At 29.0% G+C, this 25,241-nt stretch overlaps 1 protein-coding gene and 1 pseudogene across 8 annotated transcripts in view; one reads left to right on the top strand and one right to left on the bottom strand.

Moving 5' to 3' along the window:
* The window catches only part of LOC149891355 (uncharacterized), a 30,819-nt gene extending 10,841 nt beyond the window's left edge, over nucleotides 1–19,978 (bottom strand). For 2 of the 7 annotated variants that reach the window (XM_090082274.1, XM_090082276.1), the window contains exons 1-9: nucleotides 19,942–19,978; nucleotides 19,771–19,840; nucleotides 15,566–15,727; nucleotides 13,771–13,890; nucleotides 11,965–12,078; nucleotides 11,496–11,609; nucleotides 8,233–8,346; nucleotides 6,614–6,727; nucleotides 4,041–4,148 (exon numbers count right to left, since the gene is read on the bottom strand). In XM_090082274.1, coding sequence (XP_089938400.1) covers nucleotides 4,041–4,148; nucleotides 6,614–6,727; nucleotides 8,233–8,346; nucleotides 11,496–11,609; nucleotides 11,965–12,078; nucleotides 13,771–13,890; nucleotides 15,566–15,727; nucleotides 19,771–19,816 — 892 coding nt within the window. In that variant the 5' untranslated portion in view covers nucleotides 19,817–19,840; nucleotides 19,942–19,978. The other 5 variants (XM_090082273.1, XM_090082275.1, XR_016450829.1 and 2 more) reach the window with 4 other exon arrangements.
* Nucleotides 19,979–21,370: 1,392 nt separating this feature from the next.
* Nucleotides 21,371–23,544, top strand: LOC149891354 (uncharacterized; annotated as a pseudogene). The gene is made up of 6 exons (XR_016451348.1): nucleotides 21,371–21,485; nucleotides 21,674–21,732; nucleotides 21,908–22,015; nucleotides 22,282–22,495; nucleotides 22,703–22,868; nucleotides 23,259–23,544. The product of XR_016451348.1 is annotated as an uncharacterized LOC149891354 (transcript).
* The last annotated feature ends 1,697 nt before the right edge of the window (nucleotides 23,545–25,241 follow it).

Genomic DNA, 25,241 nt, shown 5'->3' with positions numbered 1-25,241 from the left:
CAAACAACTCTATTTTAATCTCATCTGATAATAGTATTTTATCCCGAAAGCTTGAAGGTTTACTCAAGTGCTCTTTAGCAATATTCCGGGGTTTTTTTTCCGCGAAATTTCTTCATGAGAGGGGTTTTTCTTGGTGACCGAGAATGGAATCCTCTCTTTCAAAGAACTGTCCTAATTGTATTCTTGCAAACATTTGTCCCAGATTATTGCAAGTCCTTTTGCAGTTCTGAGCGAGTGAGTCGAGGATTATTCTGTACTTTTCGAACTAAATTCCTAGCTGTACGGTCAAGCATTTTTGTAGGAAGGCTTAAACGAGGCAGACTAGTCGAAAGATGGAAGGATTTCCACCTCCGAACAGTATCACCAACTGCCGAAATTGGGATATTTAACACAGATGAAATTTTTCTATATCCTAAAACATCTCTGTGCAGCTGAATGATTGATTTTCTAGTTGATTCAGACAATTCTGCAGTTTTAGGCATTGTTGACGAGCGTAAAGTTTAGGCCCCCTTCCAATGAAGATGTCAGGTAATGAATAAAGTTTTTCCTTTTTGTCGGATACTTTTTGCACCCAATGTATGTATGTATATCTGTATGTGTGTTTGTATGTGTATTTACAAGAAGGAAAAATTGAGTGCTAAGATCTGATAAAAGTGTTTAATGCTATAAAAACTCATCTAAATTAAAAAAAAAAATTATTTAATTTCTACGCTCAGAAAATTAGATTATGTGTTTTTAAAAGTGTAAACAAATCAGCATATTCAAGAATGTTAATTTACTTATAAATGCACAACTTTAAACTTCTTGATATAATCTTTTTCCTATTTTAACCATTTTCTTATGCAACTAAGATATGCTTATTATGATTTCAGTTTTAGAGGGAGTTTAAAATGTTGATTTATATGGAAATATATATAAGTAATCAGTCAACAAACTATAAAAATTCGTTGCTCCGGACCATAGCCATTACTAAAATTGGAATTCTTTTAAGTTACTACTGCGCTTGCGTATAATAACTTGTCGCTTCTGAACGACCGTGCTTTTTCCAGCCGTAATAGACAAAAAACATTGGCCATAAAACTCTCCGGGCCACAAATTTTTGGTCTAATTTGCTTGGGACAAATTTCTTCACCAAACTCAGTGGGAAATAGTTGAAGAAAAACTTGACAAGTTGAAGCTTGGTGCATTAAAAAGCTGTGTGTTTTGGAAGAAACCTTTTTATGTCTGAGAAGAACGTAAAAACAATTTGCATTATCGAAAGTGAGGTTTTCTTTGTTGAAAAAGGAAAGGTAAATTTTTTTTAAAATGTGTTGACCAATTTCACTAAAGCTGGGTAAAACAAGTAAAAAAGAAAACTTTTCAACAAAAATTAAAAAAAGAAATGGAAGAAAATGGCTAACTGGGGTAAGTGTCAATGTCTTTTTCGTTTGTTTTATAAATGTCTCAGTTAACAATTAGTGAAGTTTATTTATCATTTAGCTGATGATAAAGATCTTTCAGGCATTTCTTTTATTAATATAGTTGACGCTGTAAATTAGTCTTGCTCAAGTTGTTTGCAATCGGATTTTAGCTTATGCTAATGATTCATTGATAATTCATACACAATATAGTTGTTTAAATTTAACTAAACTTAAGTTACGGTTTTTATTGCTCTTTTACAGAATAAGTTGCAATCTGCTATATTGATTACATTTGTTGTAGTTTTTATCATGTTTTTTAATGGCATATTTGACGGTATATGTGGAATGAATTTTTTTTGGTAAACTTCATTATTTAGTACAAAATAAAGTTCTAATATCATTGGCATTCTTTACAGCACACTTGTTAAATATAAACAGATTTTAAAAACTGCAAATTTTATATGCTTTTTCTAGAACGATTGATGGTTTGGCGCAGTAAACACCCTGGAACCCAGAAATGTAAGGTATTTTATATTCTGGGTCCTAAAGGCAGTGGCCAATGTTAGCTTTTCAACTGTTAAATGGGGCTGGAGATTTTTAATAATATAGTTTTTTAAAAATATTTTATTTAAAAATATTGATTTGCAAAGGAATAACACTCAAACACACATATTTACTAGCTAACAACATATGCCGATCACAAAGCTATTAGGTATAATACAAATTATAGTTTATTGGTAATCACAAAATTGCCTTTATTTAACAATAATTTTAATGTCAATAGGCAACTGACTGGTTGCGATTCTTAATGTATTCTGCAAGTAAGTATCTGTCAGTACAGATCCTGTTTTGGATTTTGCAAATTTCATACGAGAAAAAACACTTTCACACAAATATGTGCTACTAAACAAGACACCCATCATTTTTGCATTGTTGACTAAGTTGGTGTACTTATTTTGGTCAAGATTTTTGTAAAATAATAATAAATTTTGTTTATTATATGCTTCTCTCAAAGCATCGCCGCATTGAAGATCAATTAACTCCATTTGGAATTTATCTGGTACAGTTTCAATATCAGCAGAGAATGGCTCTGTGAACAATTGGATTTTGCCTGCATGATTCTTAACACCTGAAAACCTTTTTGAAAATCTTGTTTTCAATTCAGCAATACAGGTAACAAATTTTGCTGTGTTTCCAGGATTTAGCTCACCCAAAGTTGGAAAATGACTGAAGTTTCCAGTTCTTAACTGCTGCTCCCACAAAATTAGTTTCAACTGAAAAGCTAGAATAAGGTTGTAATTTTTCCAACTAATTGATCTTTTTCTTGGAGTTCTTTGTTATGTATATTGTAATGTTGGGTCAAGTCTACTAGAAATGCAAATTTTTCAATAAGCTCTTTTTCTTCTGGCGCTGGCAGATAATCTTTGTTGATAATTTTGAAAAAATCCAACATATTTTGTCTCAAATTGTAAGTTCTTTTCAGCATATTACCTCTAGAAAGCCATCTCACCTCAGTATAATAAAGCAGACCACCATATTCAGAGTCATTCTCAGCAAGAAAAGCCTCAAATTGTCTACTTCGTAATGCACTGGACTTAATGCTGTTTATTGCTTTAACTACTACAGACATTACATTTTCCACATACATAGACTTTGCTTTTAAATTTTGCTAATGAATAATACAATGCAGCTTAATTAATGACAAGTTGTTTTCTGCCATTTCATTTTCCAGTCTGGAAACAACATCCATTTTTTTTCCAATCATTGAGCTGCCGCCATCTGATTTAATTGAAATTAATCTGTTGTAAGTCAAATTGAACTTTTTAAAAACTTTCTTTATGGCAGGAAAAATGTCTTCTCCTGTTGTTTTGCCTTGCATAGGATAGATGTCAAGTAGCTCTTCAGTAAAAAGGAAATCATTATCAATACCACGAATAAAAATAGCTAATTGAACAGTTTGTGATATATCAGTTGGTTCATCAATAACTATTGAATAATACTGAAATGCTTTTATTTTTTCAGCCAATGAAAAACTCAGATCATCAGCAATATCACATGTTCTTCGAGTAATTGTTTGTCTTGAGAGGCAGATATTGTTTAAAATTTTCAATTTTTCAGGACAAATGTTTTTGAACACAATTTCAAGAGATTCTTTAATAATTTCCCCATCACTGAATGGTTTACAACTTTTAGCTAAAAGAAGACTCACTTCATAACTTGCAATAGGAGCATTTTCTGTTTCAGTGTTGCCCCTTTTTAACAAATCTTGTTGTTTAAGTAACTTATTTTTCAATTTAATTGATTTTTCTTTCCACACCTCGTTGACAAACTGATTATAAGTTTTTGAATGTTTTGTATCATAGTGCCTCCTTAAATTATATTCTTTGCACACTGCAACCGATTCATTCCATATTAAACATACTAGCACTGAATTACATTCAACAAAAAAGTATTTAGTTTACCATTAATTATTAAATAAACGACTTAAAAATATATCATAAGTTGTATACGTCAGTGCTCAATAAAGTAGTTTCTGGATTTAAGACACTTTCAAAATCAAAAAACCGCTAAACAAAAACAAGGTTTCTGAAATGAGTATAAGGTCTATTAAAAGATAGCAACGCAAGCAATACATTTTACCGTAAACGCATTCCAAAGCATCAGGTTGAAAAGTCATAGTTGTTGAGCAATAGCAGCCATCAAGTAAATCAGGACAGATACGAGAACAACCTTGATTGTAACAGACATCTACACAAAAAATACATTTTTCATTCATAACACCTTGCCAGTAATTATTATAATCACACTGGTATACAAGGCGGATTAAACAAATATTGTTTACACTAAGTATGCAAAAGTACTTAAATCGTGTTAAGTTTAAATGGTCTTTATAAAAACAAACGTTGTATTTACAAACCACAGAACAAAGTTTTTTAAATGGCTTCTATTTGTTTAAAGAACGGAAGAAGTATTGTTTCCACGACAATATCTATAGAATATTTCTCTTCGCTGCATTTGACAATATTGTACAAATTACATTAAATATTAACTCAAATATGATTTGATTAATACGAATTTACACCTTGAAGATATAAACATCCTGGATTCCATTCAGTTTTAAAACCATATAATTCATCAATCAAAATAGTCCACTTGATCCCAATAGTTTTTAGAATTTACAAAAAAATTAATACAAATAACTTGGTTTCTACCTGAATTGTGAATAAAGATCTTGTATTTTGATTTTATTAGATTGAAAATAATTATGCAGTTTATCTTTTAAACAAGACTTTCGGGATAGGAGGAAGTCTAAAAAATTTAGCCCTTGAAAATTAAGCTGTTGCGTACCCATTTTTTTTAAAACGTAATCTAGTTATAGCTGCCTGGTGCATGGTTGTGAGAAGTGCCGAATTCATAACGCATTAATGACAAGCCTCTTTAACCAAGCACAAAATTGAACACTTTCAATTCAAGACAAAAATCCGAATATAGTTGTAATTTGTTCCCAATGAATTATTCAGTTGATAAAATTGTTATAAAGTTTCACAAAATAACAGTTTATTAGAAGAAACCCATTTTATAAGCAAAATTTTTGCAGCATTTAAAGACCACACTCCCATTTGATCATGTTTTATGATCCCTTGATTTTGCTTAAATGGTGAAATGTATTTTGCTTCTTGCATGCCAGCAGTTTATTTTACTTATACTTTCGGCAACTAATATTTTTTTTTTATCCGAAGTAAAGAAGGGTATACTTGCCATGTTTATGAAGTGATCTATAAAAAGAACCCTTAAAAGGTTTTTTCTGTAAAAGAAAGGAGTTCATTTACTATTTTTTAGAATGAAATCTGTTTTTGCGGATCAGAAAACAGGATTTTTCATAAGCTTTATTTTATTTTTAATATATTAATATTTCTTTATGATAGTTTAAAAAAGTTGCATACTACTTCCCTACTATGAAAAATAAAAAGCATCTAAAATGATTTCACATCATTATAACACTTAGAACAATAAAAAATCAAAGTAAACTGATTTTGAGTAAAAATGTTACTGTTTTGTTTACCTTAGCAAATGAATTCAGGTGTTTGCTTGAGAAACTCATCCCTTCATAATTTTGCTAGAATTACAAATATTGCCACTCATCCAAAACAGTTTTACTTTTCTAAGTTACAAAATATTGAGGATAGAGGTTATATTAAGAATGATTAAAGTTTAAATTTTTTTGTTAAAAGATCCAGATTAACTTAACTATTCCAAGTACATATGTACAGGTGCAAAATGTTATTTTTCAATTTAAATCACGGGTATTGCTACAATCTATTGAACTTCAATTACATCTTACAAAACAGGGTTAAATAGCCAGAGGAAAGCTGCAGTATCTGGTTGAAAAACAAAAACTTATGATCACTAAGGTGCTGCGGTTATAAATGAAATATTGATATAAAAAAAAAATGTATTTGACTTTGAAATAATGACGTAAAAAAGAGCAACAACAATAAAAGAAGCAACTCAAAACAACGTACAATTTCCAAAAAAATCTTTTTAGTTATTTCTGTAGCAATTTATTATTTCTATATTTCTTAAAAATTACTACCGAGACTGTTTAGAAATCATATAAAGTGAGTAATCAAAGATGATAGAATCTAAAATGAACAACTTGCAGAACTTCTAAATTAAATTTATCAAAAGAAATATTCAAGGCAAACCTTAATCATGGAACTGACTAATGCACCCTTCCGTACCCTCCAGAAAAGAAAACTGATTATATTTCCCTTAGGATAAAGAATGCAATATTTTTTCAGATATTTAAATGCAGCCTCTGTTTTTCTAAATTGCATTAAAACCAAAAAGGTGTGAAAGAAAAAAGTTGAGTGTAAGAAGGTGTGAAACACACCTTCTTAGACTCAACTTTTATCTTAGTTTTTAACTTTTTTAAAAAATACTTCAAATGATTTAAAGAGTAATTGGGACAAAAAACGCTAAAAGTAATTAACGATAATCAAACCTAGATTATTTGAAGAAAGACCCATTTCAACATCTATATTTACTTAATCTAGTATTTGTATTAAAAAAGAAACTATTAAAAAGTGTAAATGAGTATCTTGATAGACATAGAGGTATACGCTTGTAAATAAGATAAATAAGTATAAAACACGTATTAGTGTAAATATTTTTTTTGAAGTTATCCTAAAACAAATTTAATATATTTTTACCATAACTACAAGTGCTACCACCCAGCTGCAATTTCATTCCAAATGGGCATGAGCATACTCCGTAACCTGATTCTTCAGTGCAAGTATGAGAACAACCTCTGTTAAAGCAGGGATCTTAAAGAAAAACAACACAACACTATTATTTTAAAGCATGTGATGCTACACAGCTGTATTACATTGTTGAAGCATAAAATCTCATTCAAGTGATTACTAATATTTCTTAAAAGACAACAGATAAATTGCCTTGCCTACATAGTTGAGATACAGTTTCTTAGGCTACCTAAAAAGTTTAGCTTTTGTATTAATTTAATTAATTGAGATTTAGGTTATTCCTTATTTTGTTTTTGTCATAATTTTTTTCATGATTTGTTTGAAAATAAACCTTTGTTCAATTAATTGTGGGAAACTAAAATGTTTTTCGATGATTTTTTTATTGAAATAACGAAATTTACTTAAAAATTTAAATATTCAATATAAAACTTCAAAAAACACATTTTTAGTGAAACCAGTTCAAAATAATTAATAGACAAAATTCAGGCTAGGATAATTTTAGGAAACTTCAGAATAGATTAGAGAGAGAGGACAACAAACTAGTTTTGAAATCTACACACGAAAGGAAATCTACTCACGGAAGGAGATCTAAAAATGGAACGAGATTTATAAAAATTATAGAAAAAAAGAGAGCTCACAAAAATTATAATTGAAAGTGTTGAATTAAAAATTACTGTTGAAAGTGTTCTGCAAATAGTAGAAAAAATGGACAAGAAAGCTAATTACTTTTTTAAACCAGATATTGCAACTAAAGCAGCATTAAAAAGAAAGTTTATTGTTCTATATAGGAGAACTTTATCATGATGATTGACTTTCGTTTAAAGGTAAAAATAACGCCATCTTTGTTAAGAGATTAAGGAACAGCCTCTATTTTCCTAAAACGCATCGAATGCGTTAACAAACCACACTGAGTAAGTTTCTTGGGCTCAGCATTCTTTTAAATTCTTCATTTTTTCATTCTATGTTTAACGAGTTGCTATGGTTTCTATTCTTTTCTTAATATCAGTACTCGTTTTGTTTGCTCACCTCTCAAAACATATTAATTTTCCTTCACATATAATAATTCGCTTCTCTTCTACCCCAGTTAAAATTTTTTTGTCCACTATATATTAAATAAAAAGCATAAATATATTATCTTTTCCTATTCCTAAAATAACGACAAAGGAACCTAACATACTTAAAGATATCTAATTGATAATGTTTGATTTCGAACAACTGAAATACAAATCTTATAATACTCTTCTTTCCTAGTTTAAAACAAATTGCTTTGTTGAGTTAGGTAACAAGTATGAAAGCACCTCAAATTATTTAAAGAGTAATTGGGACAAAAAACGCTAAAAGTAATTAACGATAATCAAACCTAGATTATTTGAAGAAAGACCCATTTCAACATCTATATTTACTTAATCTAGTGTTTGTATTAAAAAAGAAACTATTAAAAAGTGTAAATGAGTATCTTGATAGACAGAGAGGTATACGCTTGTAAATAAGATAAATAAGTATAAAACACGTATTAGTGTAAATATTTTTTTTGAAGTTATCCTAAAACAAATTTAATATATTTTTACCATAACTACAAGTGCTACCACCCAGCTGCAATTTCATTCCAAATGGGCATGAGCATACTCCGTAACCTGATTCTTCAGTGCAAGTATGAGAACAACCTCTGTTAAAGCAGGGATCTTAAAGAAAAACAACACAACACTATTATTTTAAAGCATGTGATGCTACACAGCTGTATTACATTGTTGAAGCATAAAATCTCATTCAAGTGATTACTAATATTTCTTAAAAGACAACAGATAAATTGCCTTGCCTACGTAGTTGAGAAACAGCTTCTTAGGTTATGTAAAAGGTTTAGTTTTATAGTAATTTAATCCATTGAGAATTAGGATATTGCTTATTTAAAAGAGAAAAGTTATTGTTATTATTGGAATCTTTAAAATCAGGAAGCAAAAGCATCACCTTATGAAATGATAATCAGTTTAAGTCGTAAGTATTATCTTAGCATTGTGTGATACTCTATATAACTTTTATTAATCACAGGATCAATTTTAATGCCAAATTATCAAGACTTGTACTCCTTTTTACGTAATGTTTAGTTTAAATTTACATTGACTGAGTCCATGAAAAAAGGAAGGAGTTGAGAAAAGTTTTCTTGGGGAATTTCAGTTTTGCTAATTCAGCACTTTTTTTAAAGAAAAAAAGGAGCCTCTTTTTCTCTCTAATTTGAGATTAGAGAGACAAAGCGTCAGTGGAGAGTTATTGAGTAAACTTAGCTTAAATTCTTCATTTTTCTGTAAGCCTTTTTTTTTTCTATGGGTATTTTTTTCTATGGGTATTTTTTTTCTGTGGGCTTTTTTTTTAATACTACTTTTCAACATTTTAAAATCCGAAAAAATGGCACACATTTGAATATAAACATTTTTTCTTTAGAGTGTTGTATTACCTTTTTCAAAGTATGTTAAATGAGACATTTAACTGTTGATGTTAAGAAATTGAAAGAAAGTTTTCTTCAATTGCATCTTAACTAGCATTAAACAACTGAAATAAGCTATATATTATCAATTTCTTGGCATACAGAAATTTTTCTTGCAAAAACTAAACAGTTTTCTTTAGGAGTCACCCTTTTGAATTATCAACCATTTTTATAGTAAGGAAATATTAAACTAAACGCATAAGACGACCGCTACTTAATGAGCACATGCATTCCTGGCGTCCGCTACGATTCTATCAACAAAGCTTTTATTTCACACAAAGATTTATGCGTTAACAGAATTTTCCAGAGAACAATATACGCATCTGTCCTAATTAATTATTGTAAACATTTATTTTGATGTTTTTCCAGATTTGATAGGAAATTTTGAAAGAGATACAAATCAGATCATATATTGTTGTAGTATATCTCTGGGTAGAATCTCGGAAGTAACAGCTATGAGAATATCATTTAAAAATAGTTCTAAAGTGCTCTAATCATACACGTAATGGAAGATTTACAGCCAAATATCGTTAGGATAAGAAAAAGTATGAGCTAGTACGCAGTTAAAACAAAACACAATAGTTCCGCATTATACATCACATTAATGACGTTTAGCAAGATTTAAACATTTCATGTGAATAGAAAAATTGTTAAACCGTTAGAAATTACATGTGATTTCTTTTTGTTGTTCAACGCATTTAAAAGCCATTTCTATCTTTAATTCTTCCTCCTCAACAGTATTATTGTCCCACCAATGAAAAAAAAAATCGTTCGCTATGTATATCCCTAAAAGATACAACTTGCAACTCTTGTCGACAATTAATAATCATTATACGAAACGTTATAGTAATAAAAAAATACAACATGTGACTTCACAACATCTTCCTTAGTTCAACAAGAGCTCATACATAATTGTGATACTTCATGTTAGGAAGTGCTCTTCTTCATTAACGAGTGAATCAAACAGGCTTCAACTCTGTCGCAATGAGTTGGATAGTTTTGATTAGCGCTGTCCATACAACTGTCAGCTTTGACATCATCCAAAGAATTTATTTGAGAAATTGGAGCTTCATTGACGACTTGTTTTAAATTCATTTCGGGAGTTTTGTCAGCTCGTAATTGTCATCAGTTGTTATGTTTCCTTCTCATTTGTCCACACGACGATGCTGCAGATGATAAAAATGTGGTGGTAACGTATGCTCGTTGACTTCAACATCAGCTGTTAATCCATTATGCAGGGCCGCAATACTTCCTTTTAACCATCGTTGTGTACACGGCGTCATATCCATTGGTTTCACCCACACTTTCTCGCCAACTTTCCATCCACGATGCTCAGTCTAAGACTTTTATGTTGATTTGACTTTATCAATCCCAAGAATTCAAACACGTTTATAATGTTGAAAAAAGATTTCAAAAGGTGTGCTGTGTTTTGATGGAAAGGTGTTGATTAAGAAATTCAGACACGGGTATACCATATTTACTCTCACATTTGTTACTTTTACCGTCCGATGAACCCTTTCAACAGTTCTATTTCACGATGGTTTTTCAATAGCTCGATAGATAAGCCTTATTGCCCATTTCGACGTCATAGTTTGTATAATTTGAAATCTAAATGACTTAGAATTATCGAAGAGAACTTCAGAAAGAGGTCCAAGTGATGACCATATTGTTTCCAACGATTGAACAACAATTGCTGCACTTTCGTCTCTTAATGGTGTTAATAACGTGTATCTGCTAGGCCACATTCAATGCAGGTGAGATATAGTACCAACTAAGATTTTCAAGAGAACTGGTCAAAATTGTCAAATTTAATTAAACCACTAATTACTTAACAAACTACTTACAAAACATCCAAAAATTGGAGGCACTTGATATACAGTACTTTCTCTTTAATTGAAATCTCTATAATTCAATTAAATGTAAAGTCACCTGAAATGCGCTAACGAAAAGTCAATTTTCAAAAATTCAAACTTTTATTTTTACCCATGTACTGTATTTCAAAAACTCTCTAAAGAATATAAACAGTGCTATTAATGTAATTAATACAACAAGATACCCATGCTTTAAAATTATCATTTTTTAGTTTTTCATTCTAGTGATAACTAAGCTTCGTAAAAACCAAGAATAAATTCTCACATGAAGCTGTCTACAAGTTGGCATTATACCTATTTAACAAACTGGATAACTTTTTTATATGTTTTTTTTTCTAATATAAGTTAATGGTGTTCAATTTTTAATTACTGTATACATATTTTTATAACATTACTAAAAATATATTTTAAAAAAATTTCTTCATATATATTATTATAAAAGCAAACATATCTGAAAGAAAAACACATTTCATTTGCATACCCATTTCACATTGCTTGCCATCCGCCTGCAATTTCATTCCAACAGGACATGAGCAGACTGCAATGCCAGACTCAGCAGAACAAGTGTATAAGCAACCATTATTGTAACAACGATCTTTAAAGGAAAAATAAGAAAGAATAATCAAAATATAAAGTAACTCCATTCCTTCAAATTACATAATATTATGGACCAGTGCTGCATTTTCAATATTTTGTTTATCATTCTAGTGATAGTTTAGAATTTGTGAAAATGAAGAGTTAATATTTTTATGACATTGAGTAATAATTGGCAATATGGTAATTGAATAAATTGGACAATATTTTTTATGGTTTTTCTTTAATACGATTTACTGTTGTTCCCTTTATTAAAAAAAATCAATAAATAAATAAAGGACTTATTGGTCGATATACTTCATGTATGTTTTTATAAAACAAATGTCTATGAAAAGCAAACAGAAATACTGTCGTACCTATTTCACATTGCTTGCCATCCTCCTGCAATTTCATTCCAGTAGGACATGAACAGAGTGCAATGCCATACTCAACAGTACAATTGTCAGAACAGCCGTTATTATCACAAGGATCTTTAGGGAAAAAAAACAATTTAATTGATTTTGATCTTGCGTTAGTATATCGCAATAATGAACTATCAATTTTTTATTGGTCAAGTTAATTGTAATTAGTTTATAAAAAACAAAAAATAATGGTCATCTAATGACATTTAAATCTGCGTTGCATAGTAGAAAAGCTAAATGTAAGCGTATAGTTATCAATGTTCATATGAAGCTCTCTGCTTCTCTGTTACCTAATTTTTTTAGGATATTTTTAATTTTATGGATACCATACTTATTTTGATTGAACACCGCCCTTTGATCAAAAATGTGTTTTGCAGCAATTCAGTGCCTAGGTCGTAACAAAACATATTATCAAAATCTATATTTGCTCTAGATATTTGTTAAATGCAAATTTAGTATATTTATTTTTGAAGCTTTAAAAACTATTTTCCTGAGATATATAATGCTCTCACTTATCCATGCAAAGCAAACTTGAAATTAAATAAAATCAATGATAAGGAATAATTACTCAATTGCATGCTTTCAGTCTTTACCTGTGGAAATCTTAGTTAAGGGTTTGTATACGGGTTATTAGCATTTGTTTCTATGAAAACTAACTTAAACTTGATTAGTTTTAAAAAAGCTTTTCTTCAAATAAACATATTGGAAAATTCTTATTTTTCTTTCTTTAAACTGCTTGCTTTTAATTTGAAATAATCTTAAACAGCCATTCTTTATATGAAAACGAGAATTAATATTAAGCTCAGTTTTTCCCTGAAACATCCAACGGTTCATTAACACTTGTTTTTGTTTTAAAAGAGTAATTATTATAAATGGTTTGTTTAACGATAAATTATTGTCTATATTTTTTATAATGCATTTAGTTCATCAAATTAGTGCTACCCCAACTTTGCATTTTAAATCCATTGAAGAAAGTATGAAAACTTACAATCAAAAACACACAACCTGTTGACTCACATCCGTTATTTAAATCTTTTTTGGTTATATATAAAAGCAGTATTTTATTTTCAAATGCTGTTTCAAATATTTAAAAGGCTGATCCACTGCTTTAAGTGAACTTGTATCTCTTCCTTTTTAGCACTCCATCTACTAAGAGTTCATAATCTGTAGCAAATATTTCAAAATAGATGACGAACTGTTAGAAGATATAGTTTTAATACCTTAAGCAGTCTAAAACTATGGTGAGTTGGATTTTCCACTATTTTAAAAATATTAGCAGAATCGATGTAATTTAGAAAGAATTTCGTCACTTAATAAATCTGCGAAGAGACATCTGTCAATAAAACTCCTTAATGCAGTAAATAAACAAAAATAAAGTTGATGTATCATCTTAAAACTTTTTCCAAAATTTCTTGTTTAAAAGCTTAAGTACCGTAGCTTTCCATTAAAAACGTTGGCTACGACAACTTAAATTGTAAAAACATTTGGCTACGACAATTGTAACTACGAAAATTGTAACGAAAATTGTAAAAAACTTTATAATAAATAGGTCTGATATAATGAGAAAATTAGCTAAAAAGTGTAAAAAGTGTAATTTTTACAGTAGTTTAAAATGATTTCTAGCAAAATATTTTTGTAAAGGAAGCATAAATATTTCAATTTGTTGTTTGAAAACTCTAAACCACTTACTTTACCTTAATCATATAAAGACTTTACAAAGTTAATGTGCCAGCAAAAATAAAATAAAACAAAGCAACTAACCTGTACAAGTTTTCCAATCAAATGAAAGAAACATTCCAAACGGACATAGACAGAAACCAGTATTAAAGTCTAGGCTGAAGCATGTGTGAGAGCAGCCTCCATTGTTAATAGAACAAAATCCTAAGGTAAAAGAACACAAAAAGATTTTATCTTTAATTAGTGTTATCTGGCTAAAAGGTTGTTGGAGCCCATTATTTAGCAAATATAAGTGTGGTTTATAAAAAGCTCCTTCAATGTCTCAAATACAATAAATGTTCAAATCAACATTTCTTTGTTAAAGAAATAATTCGAACTTAAAAAATAACAGTTTTGTTAGAAAAAACAAATTAATATTTACAAATTAAATAGTAAAAGATAAAAAAAATAGGGATAGTGTCCATTCTGCAAATCCCCAAGAGCCACAAGATTGTTTGAAGTAAAATTTAAAAGTCCCATATTCAGAACTATCAAATTGAAATCCGACCATGACGTCCACGAAAATAAATTGATTTTGAAGTTGTTGAAGAAAACTGATATTTGGTCAGATTTAATAAGGCACTTCCTCTTTGACAATTGAGACATTTTACCAGTAGATAACCTCCGATTTTGGAAATTTTTGATCGCTCTGCCAATCTCGACATTTCGGAGGTTTTACTCAATGATGCTATTCCCCTAATAATAGTCAGCGGCTTTAAGCTTCGACTGCATCCCCCAATTCTCAAGAAGTCCCTTCACTTCTAAATGGATTGTTATTGTCCGTCAATACTTCCTCTGGTACTCCTCTTTCACAAAATATGGGCTGCAAATGTCGAATTACTAACAGCTTTCCTGAGATTGGGGCAGCTTACGCCACAGTGCGAATCTTGAAGGACTACAGGCAATCAAGCTCAAATAACTTTTCCCTCTGTAATGAGTGATATCCAAATTTGAATCCAGCAAATATACGTATCTCTTTTGACATTTTAACGGTATTTGAAGGATTTTTATCAAACTTATCAATTTCTTTTTTAATGCAGTTTGCGCTGCAGGTAAAATTTGGTAGCCACATGAAAACTTCAAAAAAGAAATATAGTAATATTTAAAATCAAAATTAAACAAAATTTGCTTATAAAATTTTTTGTCAGAATGTTTGAAGTTTTATAGTTTTAGTCATGAATTATTTTATTTATCAACGGGCGCATGACGTTATTACCTGATCTGTTTAGAAAGTGTATTTATACTTTGAATCGCAGATGGTTTGGATCACAGTTAGCAGATATATTGTTAATTTACATCTCGGGGATAGATGAAAAAGAACCTTTAAGGAAAGACATTGGAGCCACACATCACTGAATAAAATTTTCTGCATGAAACACAGAGTATGGGCATTTCTTCTTGAATATTACTCTAATTTTATTTAAATATTTTCCTAATATCTGATGGGCTACTGAACTTAAATGAACTGGGGTGTTCAGGCCTTTTCTATTGCTACAAAGACGTCCAGTTTTAATATTCCTTTTTGGAAACTATTTGCTGCATTTAACAAACCGTCCGTACGTTATTAGCACTCCAGTGGTATCTAATGCTGAAACTAATGTTTGTACTCCCTGAGTTGGTTGCCCCATAGTACTTCCACTAACAATGCGCAGAATTTAAAAATGTCAAATGTTTGCAGCATAGTCTTTTTATTAAGAATATGAAATAAAAAAATTTAATATTCTAAAGCACACTCTAATAGATGTTTAGTTTTGAAAAGAATACAAAGGCGTGAATCGTATCACATAGTTTGCATAAAATGAAAGCAATTAACAAATTTGAACGATTCCATAATTTTTACCTGCACAATCAATACATTGAAAATAACTCCAATATACTTCAGCATGTTTGTACTGCTCACAGTTTATCTGATTTATTTCCGAACAATTTGTTGCAGAGCTGTACCATGAAAATGGATCATGGCATACGGTACCATATTGAACTGCATCGCAAAGACTGCATACTAAATTTTAAATTAAGCTGCAAAAATATAACGTCTCCAAACACAACAATCAAGACTCAAATAATTACATTTTAGGGTGCAGTGAATAAAACCTGAAAAAAAAAAGACTTTAAAATGTGACAAATTTAAAAAGTTTGAAAAAGCCTGGCAAATACCCTAGAAACATAACTTTTATTTGATTAACATATTACTGTTTGCAGTTTTCAAGCATATTTACCATCTTCTTTCATCAACTTTTCTTTAAACCCGTAGATTGTTTAAAAAAAGTTTTTCTTCCTTTTCCTTTATTCTAAGTTGTCGGAATTTTAATAGAAAATACCAACAACCATTTATTTTGATCTTCTTTTAAAAACATTTTTTCACTTATAACAGTTAATTAAAATCAAATTGTTTTGAAAACTCGCAACAGCAATTATTACCTAGCAATAGGAATCTTCATTCATTAAGCTTCAGCTCTTTGTTAGCTCATACTAAGAATGTTTCACAATGAAAACTAAGAATGTTTCAGAATGAAAAGCTCAAAGTAGGATTTAGTTGCATTAAAGTTGAGATTGAAATACGAGTCGTAATTAAGCTAGATGTTCAGTCTTGAGCAATTAGAAAGTAATTTTCCTTCACCCATCAAGCCAAAAATTTTGAATAAAAAGGAAAATAATGATATAAGTATTTAGTATAACGTATCAACATTGACCTTAGTGCTAGAGCAGCGGGTTTATTATAATTTTACTCTACAATTAAGCTGTTACAATCACTGAACTTTTCTTATCATGAAAAATTTTAATATCTCTGTGAGATAAGCAAGAATTTTTGCTGCATCTTTTTAAGCTATAAGTTATTAAGAATAATTAATATCATTCCACTTGGGGCAACCAAATAAAGTTTCAGTGTGGACGTTTTCAAAAAAAATGTATTGCTACTTTATGAGTATCAAAGGAATGAAACTTCTGATAAAGTTTGGGTAATAAGGTATCGGGTTAATTGGAATTCGATTTTGTCTACCTTACGAACTCAAAGCATAGTTATAAGAGTTAAAACTTTTTGAATTAAAAGCTATATATATTATAATACAAACTAAATTATAAGTTAGACTTATTAACTTATAGTTAACTTTATAGTTTTGGTACATAACTTTAAGTTTTGGTGTCGATTAATAAGCTCTAAAGATGAACTCGTAAAGGTAAGAAATATTTTGTTGGATGACATCAATAGCCGTGTGAAAAATTGTATCTTTTTCATGAATGGCATTACACAATTGACATGATAGTTCAAATCCAATCCTATCAAACATATCTGTACTTTCTTTCAATATAATATTGACGAGTTTTATTTTGAAACAGATACTTCAAGATTTTTTTAATACATATTAAACAGTTCAACAAAATTATTGATGAATTGATCGAAATTATTTATCATTCCAGACAGACTTTCCTATTCACAAGAAAACATGTGTGGATTAAGAAACTAGGGGACTCTAAGTTTGACGTTAGTGAAGGAAACTTTAAAAAAGCCGAATTGTGCCAATTAATAGGGCTCTTCATATTATATACTATTGCCAAAAATTATAGGCTTAATACCACTGGATTATATAGAGACATACGCTTTTGCTGCTTCTATAATATTAGTGGCCCTCAATCAGAAAATTAAAGAAAAATTTCATTAACATTTTTAAAGAAAAATTCAACCTTAGCATTGCTATCAAATCTAATTTTAAAATTGTAAACTTTCTCGATAATATACTTAATCTTTCTGACAGCACCTTTAACTTTACAGAAAATTAGGAGATCACCCTATATATATATTAATATCAATTCCAATCGTCCACTAAATGTCATTAAATAGATACATGAAACGATTTCTAATCGTATTTGTAATATACCTTCATGCATGTAAGTTTTTTATAGAGCAGCAACATTTTATAATGAGATTGTAAATTCCTTTGGATTTAGAGAAAGAGTTGTATTTACTCAAAATATCCAGACATTATTTGGTTTAACCCTTTACATTCAATCAACCTTAGAACAAAAGTGGCCAACATTATTATGGGTTTAATTGATAAATGCTACCCTAAAAGTAACAAATTTTATAAAGTTTTTAACTGGAACAACTTAAAAGTTAGTTACAGCTGCCTTCCAAGCATCAAAAAAGTTGTTACTGTTCATAATAAAGGTATGCTATCTTATATTACTGGCTATAAAAATCAATCATGCAATCGTCAACAAACCATTAGGGTTAGGGTTATGCTCACTAAATGTAAAATTCCTGACAAAAAAATTGTTTACATTTGCAACGCAAGAAATCATCAACAGGAAAGGGGATTTATTAGATTTGATTTACCGAGAAAACCTTCAACGACAGATGGCACGAGCATTAAAATTTTTTCTTTTTTAAAGTAAGACTAACTGCGTGGCTGTAAAACAATATTTAAGCTGTAAAGCTATCCCTATGTGGAATATTCATGATCGAGCATAACCGTTTAAACCGAGCCGTTAATCTTGTAGTTTGTGCTTGACGGGAAAATACAAAATGATCAAGTCGTTGACTGGACTTACTCAATAAACGAAGCGAGCGAAAAATTTTTATAAGACTTTTAATGTTATCATTGCAGGCACTGCATAGCATTTTTTTGTATTTTTTACCGTTATGTTTTTCACTGTTTATAACAGCGTTGCTGTAACCTTAGAGAGTGCCAAATTTCTGAAAGGTGGCTTTTTTTTTTGACTCAATGGCATCTTATTGCATTTTGGCATTGTTTTGGCATTTTGACACAGCAAAATTAAAATTTTTTAAAAATGCATTCTTTGGAAAGAAAAAGTTGAAAACAATTTTTACTCCTCGTGATTTTTAAGGATGATAAAAAACACCTATTGACTCCCAATGCAAAAATTAACTTATTGATCCTATTTTGAAATGAGCACTAAGCGAGCACAAATATGTGTAAATAGTATTTGTTTCTTTAGAAGTACAAAATGTCTAGTCTCGCGTTTGATGAAGTTTTTTCAAAAAAAGTGACGAAACCATTTTGAAACAGCCACAATTTAAAAAAATGGTATTATTCTGGTATTTCACATAATCGTTTTCAGCGCTTTACATTTCAAAATTAAATAAACCTATCTATTTATTTAGTTTTTTGATAGCAGGCACATTGAGTAAAAAGAATATCACGTCGTGGTATTTTTGAAAGAGAGAATCAAAGTAAAGTTAGTCACATTGCTTATAAAAAATGGCAAGACAAAATCTAATGCTGTAAAAATTAGGAAAGGTTCTTGACAAATGTAACTCGTGGAAGTAAATGTACATGATATTTGTTGAAACTAACAACTTCAATATTCGGATAAATAACTCATTTGCCAAACTGCAAAGAATGTTTACAAAAAAGAATATCAACAAACCATTTTTCATCACTCATTAGCACCACGTTCATGACAGAATTTAAAACTAAATCCAAAACTGATTTTATTCTATATTAAAACTAAAATCATATTAGTGCAAAAATGTAACTATTTAAAATAATAACCAATTTTATTTTAGTTTAAAATTAATTTTTTTTTAACTTTAAAATGAAATTCCTTTGTTTTATATGGAAATTTACTTTTATTTAAAATGAAAAACATCTCTTTTAAAATTAAGTTTAATTTTGAAGTAAAGTATCCCCGAAAAATTGTTATTTGAAAGTAATTTAATATACTTTTCTCTAAATAATTAAATTAAAACTTAAAACTTTCAAAATGTTTAAAAATCAAATAAAAGAAAATTGGCGTAATTAAATTTGCATCAAGAGCGTAAGTTTGAGCACAAAACTAAATATAAAATTTTATTAATCAGTTTTATTTTCATTTGTTTCAAAGATCCTTTACTCTCATTATGATTTTTAATTTAATAACTAAATTAGCATTAGATGATCTTTTTTTTAAATCTACAAAATAATTTTTGATAGAAGTATAAAAAGTTTTAAATAGATTTAAAAAAAAAAAAGACTTCAAAGAATGTGAGATCAAACTGTATGTATGATCAGTATAATCGCATAAACCGTAATTAAATCTTACCTTGAAAGTGACTCCAAAAGATGAGAAAAAAAGTCACTATTATCATGATGGAAGTTTTTCTCTATAATTACTAAATAATAAAGTTTATAGTCAAAAGTTGCCAATCATAATATTTTAAATTTAGTGAGCAATGCAAAATAAAGCCTATCGAACAATTAAAACATTTTTAACCTGAAGCGTTGTGTCCGACAATTTGATATAATTCGTAATATATACATTTTTTTTTTTTTTCGATTGAAAAAAATTAATTATTTAGGACATTATCTGTCATATGAATTCAATCTTAAGTATTAATAAGTTCCTTGCTGACCGATGTAAAGAGGTTAATCAGTTTTAAAGCAACATTTTTATGATAGAAATTTTATATTGAACCGGTCAACAAACTTTATGATAATCGTTAATTTAAATACGGTATTTGTAACGTATTAAAGTTTTTTTGTCATTTTCACGGTTTTAAATATCTTGAGCTTCATCAAAAGCAAACGTTAGAGTAGCTAAGTTCCTTTACTTACTTACTTTTCGTGATCCTTCAATTCAAAAAGTGGTACATGGCCGAGCATGCAAGTTGTGTAATAGCCCTACGGGGATTTACTGATTTAAAATGGATTTAGATCGCGTTAAAATGACATTTAAATCAATCTGAGCGTTTAGGAATCAATTCTAAACGGATTCAGAATATTTAGGAAGCGTTTAAACGCTTAATCAAGATCTCATATGAGGTCTTGAATAATCATGCTGCCCGATCCATCGGGCATTATGTAGGTACGTGCGTATCTGCGATTTACGACACCGATTTTAAAGATAAAATCTGTAACCATTTTTTCACCGCGTGCTCGAGGTAGGTTTCGTAAGGATGGATTTTTCTCGTCATTTTTTTTAGAATTTTATATTGACTTAGATAATATTTTAAAAGTAGTTGTAAGTTTATTGCAATTTTTTTTTTTTTTTTTTTTTGCAGTTACTACCGTTTTTAGTGATTTCATTGCTATTGAAAACTTCATTGGTGTTCTGAGAGTTAATTGACATTGAAGGGATCATGGGGTTTTTTTTTCTTACCTTTGAATCAATTTTATATATCTATTTTCTATGTGCCTGCCAAATTTCATTAAAAAATGATGACACGCTCATATTCTATTTTTGCACGCAGTAAAGGTACTAAATATTCTTCTGTTTTAGAGGTTGGGGGGGGGGGATTCACGATTATGAGCATTTTGTATATTTGACTTTTTTATTCATTAAAAAGTTGTTTTTTTAGAAAAAGGAAACTTTATTTAAAATATTGGTGATTTTTTTAAAGTATTCAAAACATGATTTACACACAAACACACACACACACACAAAAACCATATTCTGTTATTAGTTGAATAAAAATATAACCGAGGCAAAGTAATGCGCCAATAACTAAAAAATGAAGTTCTATTATAAAATCACCGTAAGCCGAACGCTAATTTTTTAAGTAAGTTGCAGTTTTCTTAAGCATTCCTTATAATGAATTTTTGTCACTTGAATGGGCAATAATAAAAAATAACTATAATAATATTGTATATTTAAGTGTTTTTAAGTAAAACAATTATTTATAATTAATTTTCATATCTAATGTAGTTGCAATTTATTTACAATATAGTAAAAATGGAGCAAAACATTGCAACCAAGTAATTTATTGTACAAAAAAAGTGATGATGTGGTACCACAAGATTCTGAAGTTGATCAGTTGTGTCAGTCTTTACATCTCTGAATACTAAGAATATTTATAACAAACATATAACATATATACAACTTTTCGCAAATGCAGTTTGTTTTCTTAAAAGGTTTTGTAAAATATTTTATACTTTATTAAGTAAAATATTTTAGCATCAGTACTTTCACAATCTCTTTTTCTGATAACTAGAAAACTTAATTCCAGGATTCCATTATTGAGGCAGAGAGCGTCTATATTAAAAGACAATATTCTGGATCAACCAAGTAATACTTATTTTTTTATATTAAGTTGGTGTTTGTATCTTTTTGTTTTTTTATATATTACTTATTTTTAAATAATTAATGTATTTTTACATATTACTTATTTAAAAATGAATTTTTTTTTTTTTTTAATTCTTTTTGCATACTTTATGTAATTTAATGGTTTTTTATATTGTAGTTAAACCATCTGTATTTCCACAACCACCTCTAAAATTAAACAGAAACTTTCAAACAAACAGTAGTTGTATGGCAACTGCACCCCATATCAATGAAATGGATCAAGCAAGTAAGTTATCAAACTTTAAAAGTTTTTTAATTTTGTTTGATGTGACCAATTCAGTTGCTTAAGCTATAATCTTTCTTTTACCATTATCTCTGGATCTTATAACTATGAAATATGGACTTTTTAAGCATATATTTTACAACATACATTTTAAAATAAATTTAAAAAAAAAACTTAAGATTTAAAAAAATGATTAAGCTAGTGTGCCAAAATTTAAGTAGTTTTTTAGAAATCCTTTTCTTATATGAATAATGTAATGTATTTAATAGAGTTCCAGAGAAAAGTTCTCTATCAGCTAGCAAATTTGGCAAATGAAATTAAAGATTTGAGAATAGCAATTGAAATGATGAGTACACCAAGTTCAGAGCACATAGAAAGTGGTGAAGTTCATCTGGAAGTTATTGGTGGACCTATTCAGAACTTAAATATGGGTATAGAAATTTAGAGGAGCAGTGTGCAATACTTGCAAATAAAACAACTTTAGTTAGTAAATAGCTCATATTTTCTTTTTCAAGTTCAGTATCCTGTCATTTAAAATTTGACAATGATTTTAAAATTTTTATTCAAGACTGTTTGTTTTGATGTCTAAAATAGGTTTTACTTTCACTGAATAAGCAGAATTTATATTTTGATTCTTAACTGGAATTCCATATCTATTAAAATATGCATTTTTTAATAATTTATTTGTAGTTTCACCTTCTTTCATGAATTGGGGGAACATCTACAAAAGATATTTCAAAAAATCTCTTGAAATGACTTTTTTCTAATTTTGTTATGTCGCATTTAAGTATGGATGGAAAAGGCACACTTAAAAAGATTCCATTTAGAGACACTGCTTTATGTCAATTTGTTGTTGGTAAATTATTAACTTTTTTTTTTTTTTTAACTAAAATCAAATTCAGGTTATAATTCTATTCTTTAATGTACTTCAAATCTTTAACACCATTAAAACTATGAAAATAGTTTTTGAAGGGTATGATATAAACCTTTCATACATTGAATAGGGCTTTCAAAGAGAATAGCGCCATCTGATTAAATTTTTTAAATATTTCTAAAAAGATTAGTAGAATATAAAAGTAGGGAAGCAATTTAAACGATTTTATTAATCTATTGGTGCTCTATCCACGGCTCCTCTTGTACCACTGTTGATTTTTTGTATTAATTTTTTTGCATCCACTTGCTAAAATCTTCGGACCCTTAATCCAACATTTAGTGTAAACGTTAATACTGATTTGATTGTTTTTAGAATGTGTAATGAAACGTGATTGTACCTCCACAGTATCGGAAATACATTCATTCATTGGTTCCCATCTTAGAATGCCTCCCTTCCGTATATGTGGAACCGGAAAAAGTCATTTAAATGCTCATTTTTCAAAATCGCAAGATGGAGAAGTTGGATTGATCAATTTAAGTAAAAACAATGACGAGGATTACCATGAAGACGATCTTGATGGCAATAATGACTATTAAATTTTCATGAGTTTATATGTATTTTCTTCAAACTTAAAACTAAATAAACAAAAATTTTTTGACGTTTAATTCCTTCATACGTATTTAGACAACGCTTAACTTTTTTTGACGTCGAAGTTAAGAAAAGTTAAACGTTGTCTAAGTTTAGACAACGATCGTTTTAGATTACTTTTAAGTACTTAGTACGATTTTTGAGTTGTTTTTATTACAATTTATATTCACAATGTTTTAAATAAGCTAAGTTAGTTAAGTTTTATATAACCTGTAAAATAATTTATTTGGACATGTCCTATTACAATTTTAAATGCATAAATGTATAATCAGATGTTTTCTTATTACTTTTCAGCATTTAGTACGAGTATTATACTCATACCAAATACTGACAAGTAATATAAAACGATCGTTTCATTTGTCACATTCGTACGGCGTTTAAAACGAACACTTAGATGGAGTTTAAATTGCGTTTTAAACTAACGTTTAGGTAGGGTTTAAACGGAACATTCGAATAACTTACGTTCTAAATGAAAACGAAATTAAATTTAAAAATTTCGGGCGAACTTTAATTAAAGGTTGATTAAATGTTAGTCTGCCCGCAGGGAAGCTATAACTTTATATGCATTAATGTAATGCATTCCTACACATCACTTGCATGTAAATATAGAATACTTGGGAGATATGTATTTACAGTTGTAAATTTGCATCATAAAGAAGTTTACCCCTTTAAGCTACCATGCAATAAAATGTTTTTAAAAAATGGCACTTATACAAACAATTAAAATCGCAAATCCACAATAATAGAATTTTATTTTATTTTTTATCTAACTTGTATTTAAGAAAAAAAAAAAATTCGTTAAAAAGGCGTTTTTTCGATTGGAGTCAATTGAATAAATTATTAATCACATTATTTTGTATTTGTTATATATTAGATTTTTTTTAATCGATTAGGAAAATTAATTATTTAAGAGCAATATCTTTTCGATGAATTCAATCTTAAGTATTGATAAGATCCGTGAGGACAGGGTAAACGGAATTTTCCTATTCAAAACAACCTTTGTATAAAACTTTTCAGTTAGTTTTATATCGTACTGTTCAAAACGGTTTATGATAAATTTCCATCGCGGTCACGGTTAATACACATCAGCACGATATAGATAACACATTCACGGTTTTATGTTTTTAGCACGTTTTTAAGTGGTACATTCAAAGCAAATATAAAAACTTTAAAAAACGGCAAAAATATTTCAACCATTATTCTTTACTTATCTGGTAAACATCAACTTTTACAGATTTCTTTTCAATATTAAAACACGCTTACTTCCAAATAAATGCTAAAAACGAATCGCTTAAGTAAAATATTGCTGAGCCAACTTAAAAAACACATTTAAAAATCTTTCATTTACTGATATTATAAATATTCAAAAGATGTTCTCTTGATACTTGTCAAACAAATAATTATATTTTAAATAGTAAAAACTATCATTGTATGCAATCAAACCTTAATGTTTCAGTATTAATGTTAAAAATCTGTGGAGCTCCACAGATTTCTGTACACCCTATTATGACTTTATTGAACAATATCTGTTGTACAATATATCACAAAGTTAACATCCGACAAAATTAAATGATAAAAAAACACATTTCAGGAAAGACAAAAATATAAAATAAACAAAAAAGCTGCAAGAAGTATTTGTAGTTTAATCCTATGCAGTGAAAGCAACAGGCACATTTTAAAATTAAAAAAGGCAACATGGCTTCTGCA

This window comes from Hydra viridissima, unplaced genomic scaffold, assembly GCF_058129835.1.
Source record: "Hydra viridissima isolate aposymbiotic clone 2 unplaced genomic scaffold, HvirCarnegie_v1 scaffold_3, whole genome shotgun sequence".
NCBI lineage: Eukaryota > Metazoa > Cnidaria > Hydrozoa > Anthoathecata > Hydridae > Hydra > Hydra viridissima.
Note: the sequence above shows the minus strand (reverse complement) of the source record. Positions and strands in the feature narration are given on the sequence as shown.